Raw genomic sequence first — 20460 nt, forward strand, 5'->3', positions numbered from 1 at the left:
AAAGGCTTCTGTCTGCATCACTGAAAAAAAAGTCTGGTCTTGTTAGGTAAGAAACATCTTGGATAGAATAGAGCTAATTCAAAGGGAGGAAGATCATTGACAAGCCCAGAGACCCTGAAAGTTCCTATATAAACACTGGCAGCTTCAAATGTAAAATGAAGCCTAATGACAGTAGGTTTAAATTGTGCTATTTGGCAAAAGTGATGCTTAACTGGAAGACATACTAGCTTGTACACTAGGCTTGGAAATCCTCAAGGTGAGGGTTTTCTCAGCAGACCATAATTGAATGGCAAATTTATGCCAATATATTATTCCATGCTTCATAGGAACATAACAAGTTAAGTGTCAATTTACACACACATGTGCACACATACTTTGAAATCTAGAAAGGAGTCAAGTTTTTGGCGACATTTTATCCAGAGTGATTGGTATTTGATGAAGATATTTATGCAAAGTATCTAAACTTACAATATAGCAGGGCTCGCAGTAGGCTTTCTTCTCCACTGCATAGAAGGGTTGCCCTCGGAGTTTGTTGTTACAGTTGATGCAGGTAAAACAATCCACATGGAAGACCTGATCCATGGCAGTGCATCCTGTACCTTCCCCAACTACATTCTCTCCACAGCGAGCACAGCGACCTGAAAAAAAAAAAAAAAAAGGAGTTGATTGTCAAGAACACTTTTAATTCTTTTAATGAAGCCAACGTGGAGGGATGCATTAGATTCAAAATGTCAGCAAATCAACAGCACACCTAGGATCGCTGCGACTTTCATGACAAGCTCTATCAGTCTACTCACCACTAATCCTTAGTAAGTGAACATGATGGAGATTTTAAAAAAGTTAAACAAAATTTTAAACAAGTTATTTGAAGAGTTGACTCCATAGCCAAGTCTCAAAGTAGCAGGAGAGAAATCAAGTCAATTCAACAGAAGTCAAAGATCTGCTTCTTATGTCAGATATCAGAATACAGGGAACGTAAGTCTGGATAGCAGGAGTGGGCGATATTAGAGTGCACTAGCTGGCTTAAAACACTCTTTCTTTCTCTTTGGACAGTCCATATATTCAGTTAGATTGTGAGGGACCTGGTTACAGACTTCAGTCTACTATTTTCACAAAAAAAACCTTTCTAGAATCTCTCTGCACCCAGATTTGGGTGACAGGAAGATCAAAAGATAATCCCTTCTCTTTTTAGACAGTTCTGACTGCTAGAAGTTCTTTCTCAGAGCAGCTAATATGGTTCCTCATCCTGCTACTGAATAGTTTTAGTTCTGTCTTCTGGGGACTCATGAAACAAGTATTATTTCTTATTTTCAGAGAGCTTTAGGATATTACAATGCAGTTAATATTAGCTCTAACTCTTCTTTGATGTAAACTTTGAACTTCTGTAAATCCTGCACCAGATCAGCATACTGTATAGTTTTGAGTCCTCACAGTCTCGAGTTCTGCAGACTTACAGCATCCTGATTCCAGGGGCATCTGTACTACATATGGACATCAGTTTAGAATTGAAACATTCAAATTAAGTTAAAAAAATAAAACTCTAATTTAAGAAAAAATATTTATGTCACTGAGGGGGATTGTGCTGGTTGCAATCTGTACCTATTTCTGGCTCCATCCTGAGGATATCAAGCTAGAAGTAATACCTTCAAACAATTTTCCTTATTCCTTATTTTACTGAAGCAAAAAAAAAATCAAAACAATTATAGGCTAATAAGAATGTCAGCAAGATCTTCAGGCTTTCACAGATAAGCTATGGCAAACCTTAGAGTTTCCTAAACGTTAAACAGTTTTCCTGGAGCTTTATAAACATTAATTCTAGCAACATCATTTAACAACAATCTATATAATAAGTACTATTATTCCTATTTATAGATGAAAAAACCACCTCAAAAGTATTTAATGAACAACCCAAGTAGTCGAATCTTTGGCCTCAAAAACTACTTTTTTCTTTTTTTGCTTCTTAGTTCTCTGCATCAGGATTGAACACAGAATTGACATTAGAAAGATATTTCTCACTGAAGATGGCTTTCAACACTCCATCACATTAGATTGACAGACATGTCACACTAAAAATTAAGAGGGCTAAATGTTTCAACTTGGGAGAAAAGAGGCACATATATTTCTAATCCTGTTTAGTTGCATTTGGCCTTGAAATATATTTCTTTATGTTTTACTAAATGCTTGAATATACATTTATAATGTATCTAAATTGCATAATTTTTATTTTTTTGAGGAAAATAAAAGATATCAAGTCCTAGGAAAATAAATAAGTTAGTCTCTTGGAAACTGAGTAGTTCCTTTGCAGCTGGTATTATAAAGTTTTGATATCACATTCTTGTCATTTGATTAAAAAATAAATCTTTTGGACAAGAGAGATAGCATAATGTATAATAAAGCCTTGAATATGGGTGACCCATGTTGATTCCTTGAACATTGTGCACAGTACCAGGAGTAATATCTGAGCCAGAGTAAGAAGCCCTGTGCATCACTGGGTATGGACTCCAAGAAAAGATTTTATATAATATTTGAAATAAACTTTGTGATTTGTTTAAAAATAAACTGAGTCAGTCTACTTTTGCTTTTATTATAATCTACGTAATCTAGCAATATGTCTTTAAAATCTTGCATTCTAACAGTAATAAAATCCAGTGTCTAAAAGGAAAGAGAGAGAAAGATAGAGAGAGAAAGAGATAAATAGAAAAAGAGAGAAGCAATTTGCCTGCCCTAAAGCAAGGCAGGGTGAGGATGGGTGGAAGGGAAACAGGAGACACTGATGATGGGAGGTGTGTACTGGTGAAGGATGGTATACATTGCATGTTTGAAATTCAACAATGAGCATTTTTGTAAAGACAATGTTTAAATAAACTTTAAAATATAAATATAATGTTGCATTGCTATTACCTTTAATATTTGGTTATTTTAAATTAGGTACTATTAAATTTATTCAGAAAATTAGTTTATTAGAAAGTTCACTTGGATATAGCATTCTCATATTTCATTACATGAAAATTATTAGATATTATAACTAAATGAATACAAGTCTATTAATCTAATTTATAGTTATCTTAATTGTGAAATGTGTGTGTGTGTGTATGTGTGTGTATGTGTATGTATATGGAAGGAACACATCTTCTGTACTCAGGGCTTACTCAGAAAATATTCTGGGGATTGACCCAGGTTTTCCACTTGCAAGTCAACTGGTTACCTCGTTTTTATTTCTCTGTCCCTGTATTTGAACAATTTTAAATTCTTTAAATTGTAATTGCTATTTTCATTAAAATTATTACTATTTATTACTTTCTCTTTGTAGTCTAGATGTGAAACTAAACTCCTTGATGATTTGCCAGTATTTGCACTGATCTTTGAAACACATGTTGTAGCCAAACATTAGAGATTGGTCAAGGTGTACTACTAGGCAGGTAGACAAAACATTTTGTTCATTTGTTTTTTGTTCTTGGATCACACCTGGCAGCACTCAGGGATTACTCCTGCCTATGCGCTCAGAATACGCTCCTGGCAGGATGGGGTGGGCTGCGGTATCGTGGCCATATGGGCCGGGATTCGAACCACCATCCTTCTGCATGCAAGGCAAAAGCCCTACCTCCATGCTATCTCTCCGGCCCCTAGACAAAAAATTTTGATTCAGATCACAGTTGCCCAAAATATACTTGGAACTCAAGAGCTTGATTTTCAAGAGCTTATGAAAAGTAAGAGAGCTGTGAAGAAAAACTTTATAATTCTTTTACTATTCATGGGTATTCTTAGTTACATAATTTCTGCCCAATACTTTATTCTGCTTCTGTATGATACACAGAAATGGGTGATAGTATCTCAGCCCATTTTACAGTCATCAAAAATCTATGCACTTCCTATAATTCTATGGCGGGATGTGCAAAGTGTCATATAAAAAAGTACTAGGAAAACTCTAAAAGAAAATACCACCAGAGATGTCTCAGAAATATTTATTTAAGTCGAAACTTAGAAAATAGGAAGGGTTTAGAGTTTTGATATTTTGACAAACAGGGGCAGAAGAGAGAAAAATTATATTTTTTCAAAGAAATAATGAATGTCTAGACTTACTAGATCCAAAAACTGTAGTGACTGTGCTGGTACAACAAGATTTTCTCTTTTAAGCTATGAAACTGAATGGACTGTATTCCTGAGAAACAACATTCTTTATATTTTGAAGAATACCCTTCAGAGTAGGTCAAGCTAATATGCAGGACCTAGGCATGACCAGTTATGCCACGTCCCATATTCTTCCTATTCTTGGGAGAAATCAGGGACACCAGGCTTGAAGCAAGTCAGTCTGGCACCTTTAAAAATTACAAGCACAGAAAAAGAGTGAAGAACAAAATTTAAAAATAGCCCTACACATCAGCAGGACAGAAAAGGTGGCTGAATGTTCCCTTTCACATTAAAAAAAATTTACAAACTATGCCTTTTAGGGAAGCACACACAATAGAAAGAAAGTTACTCTAACTCCGTCTTTGTCCCGTAAATGGCTTATATTAAGCATAATCAAAAGCATATACAGCATTAATTTTGGGGGGGCAAGTATCTCAAGTACTTTTAAATGAGAAAACCTAGATGATAGTGCTAGATTTGAAAATGATTAGAGCATAGTGGATTAAAGTCTCACAAGAAGGACTTGTTGCAAAAGCCTGGTGAAAGGACTTCAGTAAAGTTCAGAAAGAGGGCCAGAGAGATAGCTCAAAACAGTGCATGCTTTGCATGCAGGAGTTAAGGGTTTAGTCACCAGCACTGCATTCATCAAGCATCACCTCCAGGAGAGACTCCTGAACACAGAGCTGAAAGTAGCCGCACAAACACCCCTGATGCCCCCCTCCCCCAATTTGGACCCTTTTGGGTGTGCCTTTCAGAAACAAACAAAAATCCAGCAATGGAGGATAAAATAGTCAGGGGATATTTTTGTTCAATAGATAATGCTGAACAGAAACAACAAAATTTACTCATGAGGGGCTGGAGAGATGGCATGGAGGTAAGGCGTTTGCCTCGCATATCGAAGATCGGTGGTTCAAATCCCTGCATCCCATATGGTCCCCTTAGCCTGCCAGGAGCGATTTCTTAGCATAGAACCAGGAGTAACTCCTGAACACTGCCGGATGTGACCCCAAAACAAACAAACAAACAAAAAATATTTACCCATGAATCACTGCTTTATATTGAATTAATCATGGATTAATTCTTCTTTCTGCCTTATAACTTCCCTAGCACCTTATCCTATGTTTCTGAAATATTTTCTTTATTTTTTTTCTTACCACATGTCTACTCAGTAGGTCAGACTTCATTATCTATTATGGCCACTACAATGACTTCCTAATTGTTCTACTACCTCTGATTTACTTCCACTTTACATAAAATGGTTTTATGGATCTTAGACTTCAACTAAGTTTAGACACTTACACAGAATTTGAACAAATCCTTTTGAAAAATGGCATGCATGGAGAGTGACACAACAAGCAAATAAACAGGTTGAGCAATAGAGGTGGAGGAATATAATGTAGATCTTATTTGTTGGTAAATAAGTTTATTTTTTGATAATGTAAATTTATTTCCATTATAATGTAAAATTAAATGTAATTTAATATGTTTTTCTGCTGATCAGTATACCATTAATATAATAGGCCACAGATCCTCTTTTGGAAATGTTGCTCACTTATTAAGAGATTCTGAACAGGGGCTATTTATTCTAGTATTTCATAATCTTTATAATGTGGTAAGTAGTTGGGAATGTCCAACAGGTCACATTTGTCTTCATGTCTCCCCTTGCTACTTGACATAAATAAAATTTACACACAAGAAGGAAATTATCTCTAAATATTATAATGAGACCATTTATGCCAGTTGTATATAATCTTTTTCATTAAGTGCCATTTAAAATATATATATATATATATATTCTGGACAAGGTCCTATTTTAAAAAAGTATCAAGAAGACAAACTCAGGATCATAAAATGATGGTATATATTCCTGGAAACAAGCTTGCTTCAAGATATAATGGCTACCAAAGTTTTATCCTGTACATACCTTCCACTAAGCTGATTCAGAAATTATCTTCAACTTAAAACAGAAAAAGCTAGAAGTACAAGTTTGCATTCTTTATATAAAAAGTACATATGCCATTCAGTGAGACTCTAGATGCAGCAATTCTTAATTCACAAAGCATTTGATTTATGAAACCTGAAACATTAATACATGTAATAATAACATTTTTAACAACTAATTTCTAGGAAAGTGATCCTTAATCCTTAGCTGTATGTTCATATCATTCAGGAAACTTAAATATCATAAAGTCTATATAATGGAATCACATAGGACTTATCTCAGGGAGGCAAGGATGGTTCAACATATAAAAATTAGTTAATAAAATATACAACATCAGTCAAAGAAAATAGAAAAATCATAGTACCATATAAGTTGAGGCAGATATATCTTTTGGCAAGATCTAGCATCTTTTCATGATAAAAAAAAAACTTCATCAAAACGGGAGTGGAAGAAACCTTCTGGAAGGTTGTAATGGTCATCTAAAACAAACCCACTGTCAGTATCATTTTTAATGGTGAAATGAAACAAGCCATGAGATCAGGAACAAGGGATGGATGCCTACTGGCAGTAGTTATTTCAAGGTAAAAACTGAAATTGAAGGAACCTAAATTAAAAATAAGTCAAATTATAGCTATTTTCAGATAATATGATAATATACATAGAAAAGCCTAAACTTTACTAAAAACTCAATAAAAAATATTGCAAATATTGAAATGCTTCAAAGTACCAGGCTACAAATTTAACATGCAAAAATCTGTTGCATTTCTATATGAAAACAATAATGAACAAAAGATCAAAGAGTACTCTATTCAAAATATTGTCCCAAAACATCAAGTTTTAAACCTAGGAATAAAGTCAACAAAATATGAGATAGCTTTTCTCAGAGAACAACAAGCTACATTAGAAAGAGTTAAATACTTTAGAAAATAGAAAAGTATTTCATACACATAAATTAGAAGAATCAATATTGTAAAACAATGAACATGCTACTTATTATATAGATTCAGCATAATTAAAATCAAAATCCCAATAATAGTCTTCAAGGTCTTGGAAGGTTAATAATAAAGATTATATGGAACCATAAAACATCCTGAATAGCTTGCCTCATACTGAGAAATAAGAAGCAAGAAGGTACTTCATTACCTAAAACTCTAATGAACAAAACAGTATGATACTAAAATAAGTATAGGCTCTCTGACCAATGGGTTAGAATTGAGACTCCAGGATAAATCCATATATGTACCATTAATTTGCTTTTCTAAAAAGCAGCAGAATAAATGGAGTAAAATAGTTTCTTCAACAAATGGTATTACTGGTTACCCAGTTTTTCTATCACTTGCTTTATAACTAGTAATTAAAAAACTAGTGATATAAAGAAGTTGGATTCATATATCATGTCTTACAAAAAGTCAGTCAGAATGGATCAACACATGAATATTAAAAAGTAATCCATAAATTTTATCATAGAAAATATAGACAGAATGCCCCAAGACTTGGACCCCACTGAAAAAGGTAACAGAAGCAAAAAATCAAAAAATTGGGCTAGATCAAATTAAAATGTTTCAGTATCGTTAAGAAACATGAACTAAAACTAAAGGACTCTGACTTCGTGAGACAGAATAATTTGCATTCAACACATCAAATAAAGCATTTATGTCCAAGATATATAGTAATTCAAAAGAGCAAAATTTTATTTAGCAACAAAATTTTATTTTAAAAACTGTTGAAAAAACAGGAAGAAAAAAGAAAAAATACTTTTCAGAAGAAGACAACAGATGACCAACAGACACACAAAAATGTGCTCATCATCATTTATATCAGAGAAATCCAAATCAAGATGACAAATGAGATATCATTCATACCGGTAAAAATGGCAGCTATATAAAGCCTGGGAATAATCTGTATTGGTGAGTATGTAGTATAGAAGAAATTCTCATTTGCCGCGATGGCCAATGTTGTCTGGTTTAAACCCTAATTAATAACAGGATAGAGATTTCTTAGAAAAGAACAGAGGTGCTATACAGCCCAGCAATTATACTTATTGTATCTAGTTCCAGAATATACATATAAAAATTCAAAAGTACATATGTACAACATTATTCATTGTCACACTGAGCATAGCAGCTAGAACAGGATATCCATCTAGATGACTAGGAAAAGATGAGTGGATAATGAATGTGGGATATTTTTATATAATGGATCACTATGAATCCTCAAGGAATGATGAAATCATGAAATTTTCTGTAACTTTGATGAAACTGGTGGATATTATGTTTAGTGAAGTGAGTCAGAAGACACATATGTATGTTCTCAGAATAAGCGGATGAAGGAATGAACAGTATCAAAGGAAGGACACACATATCATCCTAGAACCTACGTTGTAGAAATTATAAAGGCAAGTAAAGGAAAGAAAAAGACAAAAGAAGAGACAGAAAAGGGGATTGGGAGGTGACAAAGGTACAGGTCAAAGGCCTCAGGTACATCAGTGATGTAGAATGTGTATATTTAAACCACAGTCAACAACACCCCATGCATGAAATAAAAATTGTAATAAACAAGTTTAAACTATGCCTACCAGGGACAGAGATGTAATATAGCAGATTAGATGCTTTCCTTTCACATGGGGAATCCAGGTTTGATGCCCAGTGTCCTATATGATCTCACCATCAGGAATAATTCCTGAGTGCATAGACATGAGTTACCCCTGAGTACTAGTAGGTGTAGCTCAAAAACTAAAAACAAATAAAAAGTGCTTATCTAGAAGGCAGGCTAAGGGGTGGGATAGACAACTGGTGGAGGGAAGTAGGATTGGTGTTGGGATTTTTATGTTTAAAGGTCAACTACGAATGACTTTATAAGTCATAATGTCTTAATGTTTATAATGAAAAAAGTTTTAAAGCTTCCAACTCTTGACACTCTGATTTTGTCTGAGGTCAAATATACTAGAATCAGAAATATTAAAATTTCTCCAGGTCATTTTTTATATTCAGCCCAATTGGACCACTCTTCTAAAAGGGTGCTTATTTTATACTACTTGGCAGGGTAACAGTTGACCAATATCATCCGAACAGTTTTCATATGCATGCAAAACAGTTTAGGGACAAAAAGTTAACAATGAGTTGGCTGAAAAGTTACATTTTTTTTTGCAGAATTGCCCTATATATTGCCTTTCACCAAAAGTAATTTCCCTAATGCTATCTATTATGTGCTAGTTTGAGTTTTCAGTTGCTTTCCACCTCTTTATAGCAAAGATGAATATAATTAGCTAATTTTTCTCATAAAATACTTTCTCAGCATTGAGCCATATAAAAGAAGCTCACTCCTATTAATTAAAAGCACTTCTATAGAATGAATAACTTTGTGTTGTACATGTTATATTATATAAAATTCAGTATGGTTTAAGATAATGTAGGACCCACAAAATATGTCAACTAAGTCACCTAAGGTGTGATACCACATATTATATAATAATATCAAATCATGTTTTTACTGTTTTCTTGGATACTGTTTAGAAATAGTATAGTAGTATTTAATCTCCTAATGTATAATGCTATTTAGGTCTGTGAACCCAGAATGCATAAATTTTAAAAGACTGCAGCACAATATTCAGTTCTGCCTATCTGTGCATGTATATACTAATATTTTATTGCCTCACTATTATTTTTCAGATTGTTCTTGAATACATGCTTACAGAATTAAAGTGCGTGTAGATGGAACTGGAATGGGGAGAAGGAGGAAGAAGGGCATTTCTCATTCTCTTTTTCATTCTCATCTCTCCTCACTTCTTTCTCTTTCAGCCTCTCTCCCCAAAACCCTCTTTTACATGTAAGACAGACTTTAGGAAAAGGAGAAAGGGATCAGTTGTATTCATATGAGGCATTCAGAGAGACAAATTAAGAAAATAAGCTAGGGACCAGAGAGAGTACAGCGGTGTTTGCCTTGCAAACTGCTGATCCAGGACCTAAAGTGGTTGGTTCGAATCCCGGCATCCCATATGGTCCCCGTGCCTGCCAGGAGCTATTTCTGAGCAGGTAGCCAGGAGTAACCCCTGAGCACCTCCGGGTGTGGCCTAAAAAACAAACAACAACAACAACAACACAACAACAAAAAAGAAAGAAAATAAGCTAGATGTATATAGTATGTCAGATAGTCAACAAAAACAGTTTAGGAATGGATGCAAAAGCTTTGGACAGTAAAACTGAGTGGGAAGAAAAACTGGCTGACCTACTACTTAGAAGGACATTATTATGAAATCTAACCATGATACTATTCATTAAGCCATTTGTATCTCCTTAGGTAGAAATTTTCTGATAAAAAGGCAAATTGGAAGAGAAGATTCAATATGTGGTTGAAAAAGCTCCATGCCCATGACTTTAAATATATTGTACTATGGAGAATTATTTAAAAAAGATTAAAGAAAATAAAACTAAAAATAAAAAAGTTTAAAGAAATAACCTTGTTCTCTTAGGACAGCTTAGGAGCTGTCCTAAGCATTCCACTTAAATCATCTCATATTGCCCCATCAACTTGTATCAATTCTTATTTGATAGATAAGAAATTTAGGTTTAATCTGTGTGGTCCTAGTCTTAAAAAGAGAATTAGGCAAATTGGAATTGTATCAAGTTGCAGTTTTAAGACAGTGTTTCTCAGCATTTTTTCTTTTCTTTGTTTATGTTTTGTTTTGGGGCCACACCGGTGATGCTCAGGGGTTCCTCCTGGTTCTGCACTCAGAAATCGCTCCAGGCTTGGGGGACCATATGAGAAGCCCTGGGGATCGAACCGAGATCCGTCCTAGGTCAGCCGCGTGCAAGGAAATGCCCTATTGCTGTGCCACCGCTCGGGCCCCAACTGTGACCCTTTTCACCTTTGTTTCTTTTCTGTGATCTTCTTGCCCTATCTATGTTTTAGCCTCTTAGTTCATTAAAAACTGGATATTTGCAATACTGCTAAGAAGTGAGACACATTGAGCCACTCTCCAAGAAAGAACATTCAGGGCAATAGCGATTCACTTAGCAACTCCCCCAAGTCCCTGAAGAGTTTTGTGAAATGCCAGAGGCAGGAACATCTATACAGGATAGGGTTTTTCAGTCAAGAACTTGAAGTGTTCAGCCTCAAATTCTGTTTCCCACCTGGAAAGCTTTTTAAAAAATACTGTGCTCAGAGTATTTTCAGAGTCTAGGCGGGGTTTTGAAAAAATACTAAGGTTTACAGTGAACCATTGCTTTAAAGAAAATTTTGTGTTTCTATATCCCACAAAGCATAATCTGCCCTGGAATCATTCTGTAAAGTAGTGATGGCTAGGTCCAAAAGTCCTGAGCCTAGTGAGCTACATTCTAGGAAACTGGACTCCGTTGAACTAACAGAGACTGTTAATAGAGCTCCAAATATTGTACTCCAGTCTTTGCTAAACTAATTACAATACAAATACACAGCAGTCACAAGGACGATTCTAACAACTTCATTTCTCAAGAAAAGTGGTGAACAAAGAAACCAAAAAAACAACAAAAGCAAAGCAAACTAGCATTGTTTTGCAGGAGGTTGGGTTTTTTTTTTTTTTGCATATAATATAAGGTTCTTTAAATAAAATTATATGCAACACGGTTCAAAGAAATCAGTACTGTGTGTTTCACCTGTGTTACTCACTAGCTATCAGAGCCTGAAAAAGTTTCTAAATTTTATGAGCTTGAGTTTCTTGTTTTATTTTTTTTTAAGACAAACAACTAAATAGACTATGTCAAGATGTTAGGTGGAGCATCTATCTAGCCAGACTGTCAATCCCTTAACAAAATTCTTTGCTAAATACTGGACATAGTGCAAAAGATTTCTAAAACTTTATAATAAGCAGATGACCATAACTACCTTAACTACTTGGTGATAAAGTTCAATAAAATTGTACCTTTAAGGGGTTTTATACAGGACACATTTTTCTCTCTCTCTAAATATAGAAAGAAAAGGAAAAGATTGAAGGAAGAATTTATCACAATAGATACCAGGGAACCACCTCTAAAAAATAAAATCAGTATGAGAACAATAGAGGCAGCCACATCTGGAAAACAAGTAGGTAAGTCTTAGAGTTCTGAGTATATTTAGTGCTAAAAATTCAGTCTCAATCCTGAAAATCTCTGAATCTCAGGATGACAGTAAGATTCAACATTTGTTCTATCATTATCTCCATTCAATTTGAAGAAAAGGCAGTGTAGAGACATTAAGTAATGAAATCTAGGTCAGAGAGTTAAATATTGAAGCTGAAATTGGAAGTTTTAGAAACCAGGCATTCTGTCTTCCAATACTACCTATTACTTTAGAACTCCTGAATTCTTGGACTCACCTTGTCTGGCAGCAAGTGTGCATATGTTACATAAACTACAAATGGGCCTGAGCAGTTGTATGGCAGGTGATCATTTGACTTAAATAAACATGGACTACCAACGGTCAGTCCCTGATATTACATAGAAAATATTTCTGAGTGCAGATTAAGGAGTAATGCCTGAAGACTGGGTGTGGTCGAAAATGAAAACAAAACAAAACCCCTTGACATAAATAGCACCTATTTTGACTAAAGTGATATTTTTATTCAAAGTAATTTCTATGATGGACATTTTCATATAGTCATTCTAATATGTTTATTTTTGTTTTGGGGCCACACCCAGATGTGTTCAGGGATTACAATTGATTCTGTAACCAGGGATCACACCTAGTAGTATGGAGGAACCTTATGAGGTGCTGCAGCTAGAACTTCAGTATAAGGCAAGTGCTTTATCCACTATACTATAACAGTATAAGGCAAGTGCCTTATCCACTATACTTTTTTTTTGTGTAAATTCAAGTAACATTGATTTAGAGTATTACATAAGTTTCAGGAGTATGGACTTGATTACCATATATGCACATTATATTATATTATTGAAGTCACAAAAAAATTCTAAAAGTAAATCGTCTGACAAACTGTTTAACTAATTTATTTTCTACTTTCCAGTTCTCTCTGATATATTTGTGTGTCTGTGTACGTATACAAACATCTTCCTATCCCATTTCCCCTTTATTCCCATTATTTATTAATATTATTATTTATCATTGTTACTTATTCCCATTTATTCCACAATAAACTTTTTTCTTTATTATAAAAATTCTTTACTGTGAGAGAAAGGTGATGGATCAGATAAGCCTGGATTAAGTTTAGGACTGACTTTTCTTTCCTCTAAAGAGCAATACCTCACTCCAGTCTGAGTCCATAGCTTCTGGAGAAATCTAGTGACAGGAAACATCTCCCACAACAGGTGGAACAAGTGAACTTCAAGTGAAGCTTGGCAGCTGCCTTGTGGAATTGGTGGTATGCAAGTGTCTCTGTCCTTTAGAGAATTGTTACAGACTCATCAATTATAGATTTCTCAGGCATTTTCCAGGTCAATGATGTGGGTAGAGAGGCTGTAGCCTCTCTCCTCCCCACTTTAAATAAGCCATCCAGGAAAACCCTTGTGGGGTTGAGTTCACAACTGGTAACACATATATATTTAAAATTTGTTTCCTGATTGATGCATTTACAGAAAAACATTTATTTTTAGTATGACTAAAATGAAATGATTATTGATATATTTAATTCAAAGATGTCTTATGGAAATCCCATGGAAATTTGTGATTTATGCTCTAAACACATAACAGGTTCTTAGGTAGTTAATTTTTATAGGAAATGTCCAAATGCATTTGGGCATTTTTAAGAACTTAATATTGGTATACATTAGGGAAGATGTTTCTAAAACTATTGTACTTTGAACCTCAACAACAGCCGTGATCTTATGATGCTAACCAGCAGTCTTTATTTTACACAGTGCTATGTTTTCTTATCAAATGCTACCCCAAAAGTGGAAAATGATAATTAAAATAAATATACCGGATTTCTTTTAACTTTTAGATACATCATAATTGAGATAATTTCACAATTTCACATAAAACTTCATTTCCATTTGAATCTCATTTGAATCTACAGTAACTAATAGCTAGATGTCATAATTATAATTCTTAGCTAACCTAAGAATAACCTTGTTCATGACATGAGAAATAGACAAAGAGCATAACTGGAATTCAGGCTTATATTTTCTAGCTCCAAAAGGAGTGGCTTTGAGCTGACCATACAATTGCTATATATGATGCTAGACTTAGAAATGTGCAAACTTATTCTTAATGTACAATAGTTTTAGAAACATCTTTCCTACTTTATACCAATATCAAGTTCTTAAAAATGCCCAAATGCATTCGGACATTTCCTACTATAAAAATTAAGTATCTACATACCCTGGAGTTAACTTTGTCTTACTTGATTTTTGGCTTTTTTTTTTTTTTTGAGGGGGGAGGCACACCTGACAGCACTCAGGGATTACTCTTGGCGCTGTCCTCAAAAATCTCTCCTGACAGGCTTGAACAAGAACAATGTGGGATGCTGGAGATCAAACCCGTGTCAATCCCAGGTTGGCAGCATGCAAGGCAAACACCCTTCTGCAGTGCACTGGATCCAGCTTTTATGTTTATAATTAAATATCTACAGATAACATGTTTATAAGAATTTCAAAATGTGAGGGTATGGAAAATTTAGAAAGTATTGGTCCAACTTCACATACATATGTTAAAGCAAGTGATCAGGAGAAAGTATTGCCTAACAAGGTTCTACAACAAACCTACACTAGAGATAAGACAGGGATATGGCTATTATACTCTTGTATAGAGCTTGTTCCGCTGCACAGAACTATTCCTAGGTGTGCTTACATCTAATATTGGTTTCCTCCCACTTGTAGGCACCGTTGTCTGAACACAAAGGTTTTGTGAACCATATATATAGATAGTATATATAGATATGTTTCAATAAGCATATGGATATTAAAACATAATTGTAAACAAAATTATTATTTGTGGTATTGTGCTTCACAGTGTAGATCCATGTACTAGAAAATAAAACTTTTTGATCGTGCCTGGCTGTGCTCAGGGTTTATTCTCAGGTCTGCACTCAGGGATCACGCCTAGCAGGCCTAGGGGACTGACTATATGGTATGCCAGGCAATAAGCCTGGGTTGGTCACTTGCATGGTAAGAGCTCTATCTTCTGTACTATTGTTTTAGCCCCCCAAATATTAACTTGATTGCCAATTTTATCAGAAGAATCATTTTACTTCTATCTGAAATACCCTGGCACATTATGGATTTGTGGATTTGTCTATTGTGGATTACAGAAGAATGCAAGGTAGTTCTATTGTTCTATTGCTGAGATTCTTCAAAATAAGGTCAAGTAAGTCTAGGTTCTGGTTCTTGGACAGAACCTAGATTTTATTTTCTTTGTATATTTAGTTATATGCAACATGCACACAATAGGCCTCCAGTTTTATTATTTTAATTTTAAAAATAATGGAGAATCACACAAATGGAGTACAAGTGTGTGATTAATTAGTGGTTGTGGTTCTCACATTACTGTAGATATGCTATGTGATTTTGCACAAGCTATTTTATTCTTTTTTTTTTTTTTTTACAAGCTATTTTATTCATTTGAACCAGCTTGAAATAGTAGTGCACTAAATTTCAGTGCTTGAAATAGTAGTTCCAGGCCTAGGTAACTCAAAGTGTTATGGGGAAGATTATGTTAAATTATATGTTAAATTATAGAGGATAATAAAATATAAGGGATTCCTTCAACATGTCACTATAAATTAAATTAGCTATAAATTGTAACATAAGTCACAAGTATAAAATCACATTCAATAGAGTAGAATGCACATATTTCTGGAGCTTCCATTCAGCTATAACAAAGAAATACTTTTTCAAAACCCACATGATTGAATAAAGAATTGAATGTGAGTGCTAAGATTTAAAGAATCTTAGTTCCTTGGAAATGCTGGCAGCATCATCAATTTTCTCAATGGAGTGGGATATTTGTAGATGTCATGAATATTTGACATATGATGCTTCAACACGGCTCAAAGGGAGACCCAGGCATGCAGCTTACCAGAGGTCACCTCCACACTTGCCTGTTTATAAAAATCTCTGTTGCTAAACTATAGTTTTCTTCCATCTGCAGCACTTGCATAGCAACACTGAGCTCTCTGGGTACTGAAGTGACGTCTTGGGAACAGTTATTAATATACGAATGTATGCACACAGTATGTGAAAATATGCAAGATTGAAAGCGATTAGTGAATTACTTTTAGGTAATACTTCCTACCAGGACTGTGCTCCTGGAAAAAATTCTGCTCTTTCTAAAAAATCTTGCACAGTCGTCTGCTATCACTTACCAGAATGTTTGGGATAAAAATGGTGTCAATTTTAAGGAAACACACTTCTCAATTTTCTTTGTTAACATCTGAATAAAACATGAGAAGGTTTCTACTTTTCCCACTCTTTCATTCAGAGAATAAGTCCCTGCAAAATCAGGCTTTGTGTCAGAGAAAATAGTCACTTTTATTTGCCACCTCCAGATTAGCAAAATCACTGGGTTTAAAAGTGAATTTTAAATTCCATTTTAATAAATTTAACTGGTTATCAACATTCTTGGGTGCAGAGTGATGCTTTCAAATAAAACCAACATTTCTGCTCTATAGGCTTATATATCCCTGTTACATCATGAGAGAGCTGCCAAAGAAAAGGACAGAAAGTTCTTTATGAAGGATTTGGTTGTCATTGAAGAAACAATTTCTGACCATTAGAGATCATACAAGACAAATGGAAATCTTCAGAAAGCCATGTAGCTGGACAGGTATATCCTTCCCCTTCCTTTCTAGAATGAACATAATAGATCAAGTGCAGTTCCAAGCAACATCTTCTAGTGTTATGTTCTAAGACAAATATTATAAATTTCACACATAACTTAAAGTATGATTAGGCCTGCCCCAGGGTAAGGAGGATCTATTCAATGGTGATCCTTTGACAGCACTTTAATACCCTAAATCTATTGAACTGCTATAAAAATGTAAAATAAACAACAGTGAACCAAAACCAAAAAAATGGGCAAAAGGAATAGTCTATTTATGTCAGAAATCTTTGGATGATTCTACTTGTTCTAATGTAGTTTCCAGTTTTTGATGATCATGTTAATAAGCACATTTAATTTTTCCATCCTTAGGAATACTCAAGTTCTTGATAAATACTGAGCTAAGTCAAGGTCTTTCCCCTAGTAAAGCTTATAAGGAGCTTTCAGAAATCATGTACATCTATAGAAAAAGAACAAAACAGATAGGTTTAGTAATGAGTTCTTGCATCAGCTACTGCTTTGTGCTTTGATTTGTACTCTCTCTTGGGCAAGAGACACCCCACACAGGGGGAGAGCAAAGTTGAAGGTCTATAGCAAAAATTTGGACTATAAACACAGCTTGGCATTATCAGCATTCTGTTTAAGTTCAAAGAAGAGATAGTTACAACAAATACAGCTTGCTTTATTTCTGAAACAAAACTGCACATATTTGTGGCCATACTACTAATTAACCTGTAGATTGTTCCTTTCATCTCTTCAGAGTGTTTTTCTCCCCCCTGTTACAACATGTTGGGGTTATTTTTTTCCCATCTGGGATACATTCAATCTGGTACAAATGATGAACAGTTAGAGAAATCTACTTGGATAAAAAGATTAAATAAACTATATATGAACATAAAATGAGGCTGAAGGATGACTAAGGAGTGCCATGATGATGCTCTATAAATATTTGAAAGGTGTAAACACTGAGGAATAATTTAGCTCAGTACAGGTGGTACGACTGGGAGTGATGATATATCTTAAAAAAAAGAGAAGATCTTTATTAGAGAAAAAATTAAATGTATGTCATTTAGGTGATATAGAAAATTTGGACAGAAGAGTAAATTAAAAAAATAGAATAAAAAGAAAACATGAGCTTACAGATTGACTTAACTGAACAGGCTCAATGACCTTAGGAAGGTCATATAACCATGGGACTCTGATCCTTCCTTTGTAAATGAAAATATGGTTTAGAAATAGAGGGTTTTTTAAAAATTATTTTTGACTTGGAGCAATAACAAGCTGTGCTCAGGGTTCACTTCTGCTCTGTACTTATGGGTAACTCCTGAAGGAGTTCAGGGCATCATATGGAGTGCCTCTGATGCCCACAATAAAGTATACGGGTAAATTATAATAATACCTTTATATTATTTTTTCTCTAGGAGTACATTCTTCTATATATTATCAAGGGAATGGCATTTGTTCTAAATTTATTGACAAAATAAATAATTATATATAATCATGACTTAATAAGAATCAAGATAAATGAACATAGATATTTTATAGCTTGTCAATGTATTAGAACTAGTAGCTGGTTTCAATGTTAAGCAAGACGTATACACTTTACTCCCTAAAAGGCTAGAGGTTTTTTACATTTTATACTCACTGGAATTAAATAGAAAAGTGTTTCATTACAATGAAGTCCTCACATGGATCACTTACAGATATGATTTTTACAGCCTGCTGAACACATCAAATAAAATCAATTGCATGATCATAACCTGAAAACAAAGACTTATAAATAGTCCTAACCCTATAAATGTAGGTTTATTTTTCATTTATTTTGTTTATTTCTACTGGTGTTCAGGGTTTACTCAGGGCTTAGAAATCACAGCTATCAAAAAAAAAAAAAAGAAAGAAAGAAAGAAAGAAAAAGAAATCACTCCTATCAAAAAAAGAAAAAGAAAAAAGAAGAAATCACTCTTATCAACGTCAGATTGAGTAGTGTTGCACTTAACTCCTGCACTCTCTCTCCATCCCTTAATATTCATTTATTGATAACATGTCTGAGATATTTAAAGTATGTTATGAAGTTATAAAGTATAATGTACTACTTCTAAAACAATGAGTTCTTCACTAATAAATGAATGTATTTTTTTCCCTCTGAAATTAAGTATTTATAATAGACTAATATAAAAAAATGACAAAATCAAATTTCTCTTTAGTAAAACTGATAGATATTGGGCTTGAGAAGGCCTATTATAACAGAAAATAGTAATGTAGAACATCACACATATAACTTATTTTTGCAAAATCTAAAATGCAAAAGTTCTCTGAATTCTTTAGGTAGATTCATTTATTTATTGTTATCATGAACACATTTAAAAGTTCAGAATCCTGGGACTGGAGAGATAGCATGGAGGTAAGGCATTTTCCTTTCATGCAGAAGGACGGTGGTTCGAATCCCGGCATCCCACATGGTCCCCTGTGCCTGCCAGGGGCGATTTCTGAGCGTAGAGCCAGGAGTAACCGCTGAGTGCTGCATGTGTGACCCATAAACCAAAAACCAAAAAAAAAAAAAAAGGTTCAGAATCCATTAGATAATGTCCCTTTACTCATTTACTAAAGGCAATTTTTAGTAAATAATAGCACAAGAAAAAAATGACTTAATGATGCTCGTGTTAATGTTCACATTAGCTCTCATATTTCAACTTCAAAAATTTTTTCTTGGAGTGTGCTAGCAAATGTGGGGATATAGTTAGATTTCAAGTAGAAATGAACATATTCATTGTTAATTTTTGTGGAAGTTTAGCATAAGAAGTAAAGTACAACTGTTTCAAAACCTTTTACTATCAATACATTCAAGCCACTAATTGTTATTGAGTAATAAACACTGGCCGTAGCAAATCCACCTTGGAGGTGAGATATGGGTCAATGAAAAAGCAATGTTCAGAGATTGTTATAAACTATCATACTGTCAAATAAATGACAGTTGAGTATTTTAAGGTATTTTCTTTAAATTCTGAAACATTAGCAGAAGAAAAAGATACTATGACTATAATTTAGGAGACTGTGGCAAAGTCTAGTCTTTAGTTATTTCATAGACAGTGCCGGAATATCTATAAAAATATAATTTATCAAGATTTCTTGGAACCCTAATATAATTAACTCCATATTCACTTAAAAAAGTCATTTTCCTGGATGGGTAAAATTTTTCAAGAATATATATATATATAAAATCAGACATTTCCCTTTCAATTTCACCAGAATTTTATTTCCTATAACATTAGTCCCTTGGTTCATATAAGTATCAAAATCTTTTATTATGCAAATATGAAATGTGATTCTATCTAAATATGACCCAGCATGGACCATTACATTTATTATTTTTTAATTAAGCACCATGATTACAAACATGATTGTAGTTGGATTTCAGACATAAAAAGAGCACCCCCATTCACCAGTGCAACATTTTCACCACCAATGCCCCCCATCTCCCTCTTTCCGCACCCCCTACCTGTATTCGAGACAGGCATTCTACTTTTTTCACTTATTAACACTGTCATGGTAGTTGTTACTGTAATTTTTTTTCTCACTCCACTCACCGCTCTTTAAGTTGAGCTTCTTATCCTGAGCTGATCCTTCTGGCCCTAATCCCTATTGTCTCTGGGCATTATTACAATACT

At 34.2% G+C, this 20460-nt stretch overlaps 1 protein-coding gene across 1 annotated transcript in view; it reads right to left on the reverse strand.

The window, feature by feature from the left end:
• The window catches only part of LPP (LIM domain containing preferred translocation partner in lipoma), a 491757-nt gene that overhangs the window by 120405 nt on the left and 350892 nt on the right, over nucleotides 1-20460 (reverse strand). Inside the window, exon 7 of the mRNA XM_049775963.1 lies at nucleotides 469-638. Within this exon, the coding sequence (XP_049631920.1) occupies nucleotides 469-638 (170 nt within the window). The remainder of the gene's footprint in view (nucleotides 1-468; nucleotides 639-20460) is intronic.

Source organism: Suncus etruscus, chromosome 6 (genome assembly GCF_024139225.1).
Source record: "Suncus etruscus isolate mSunEtr1 chromosome 6, mSunEtr1.pri.cur, whole genome shotgun sequence".
NCBI lineage: Eukaryota > Metazoa > Chordata > Mammalia > Eulipotyphla > Soricidae > Suncus > Suncus etruscus.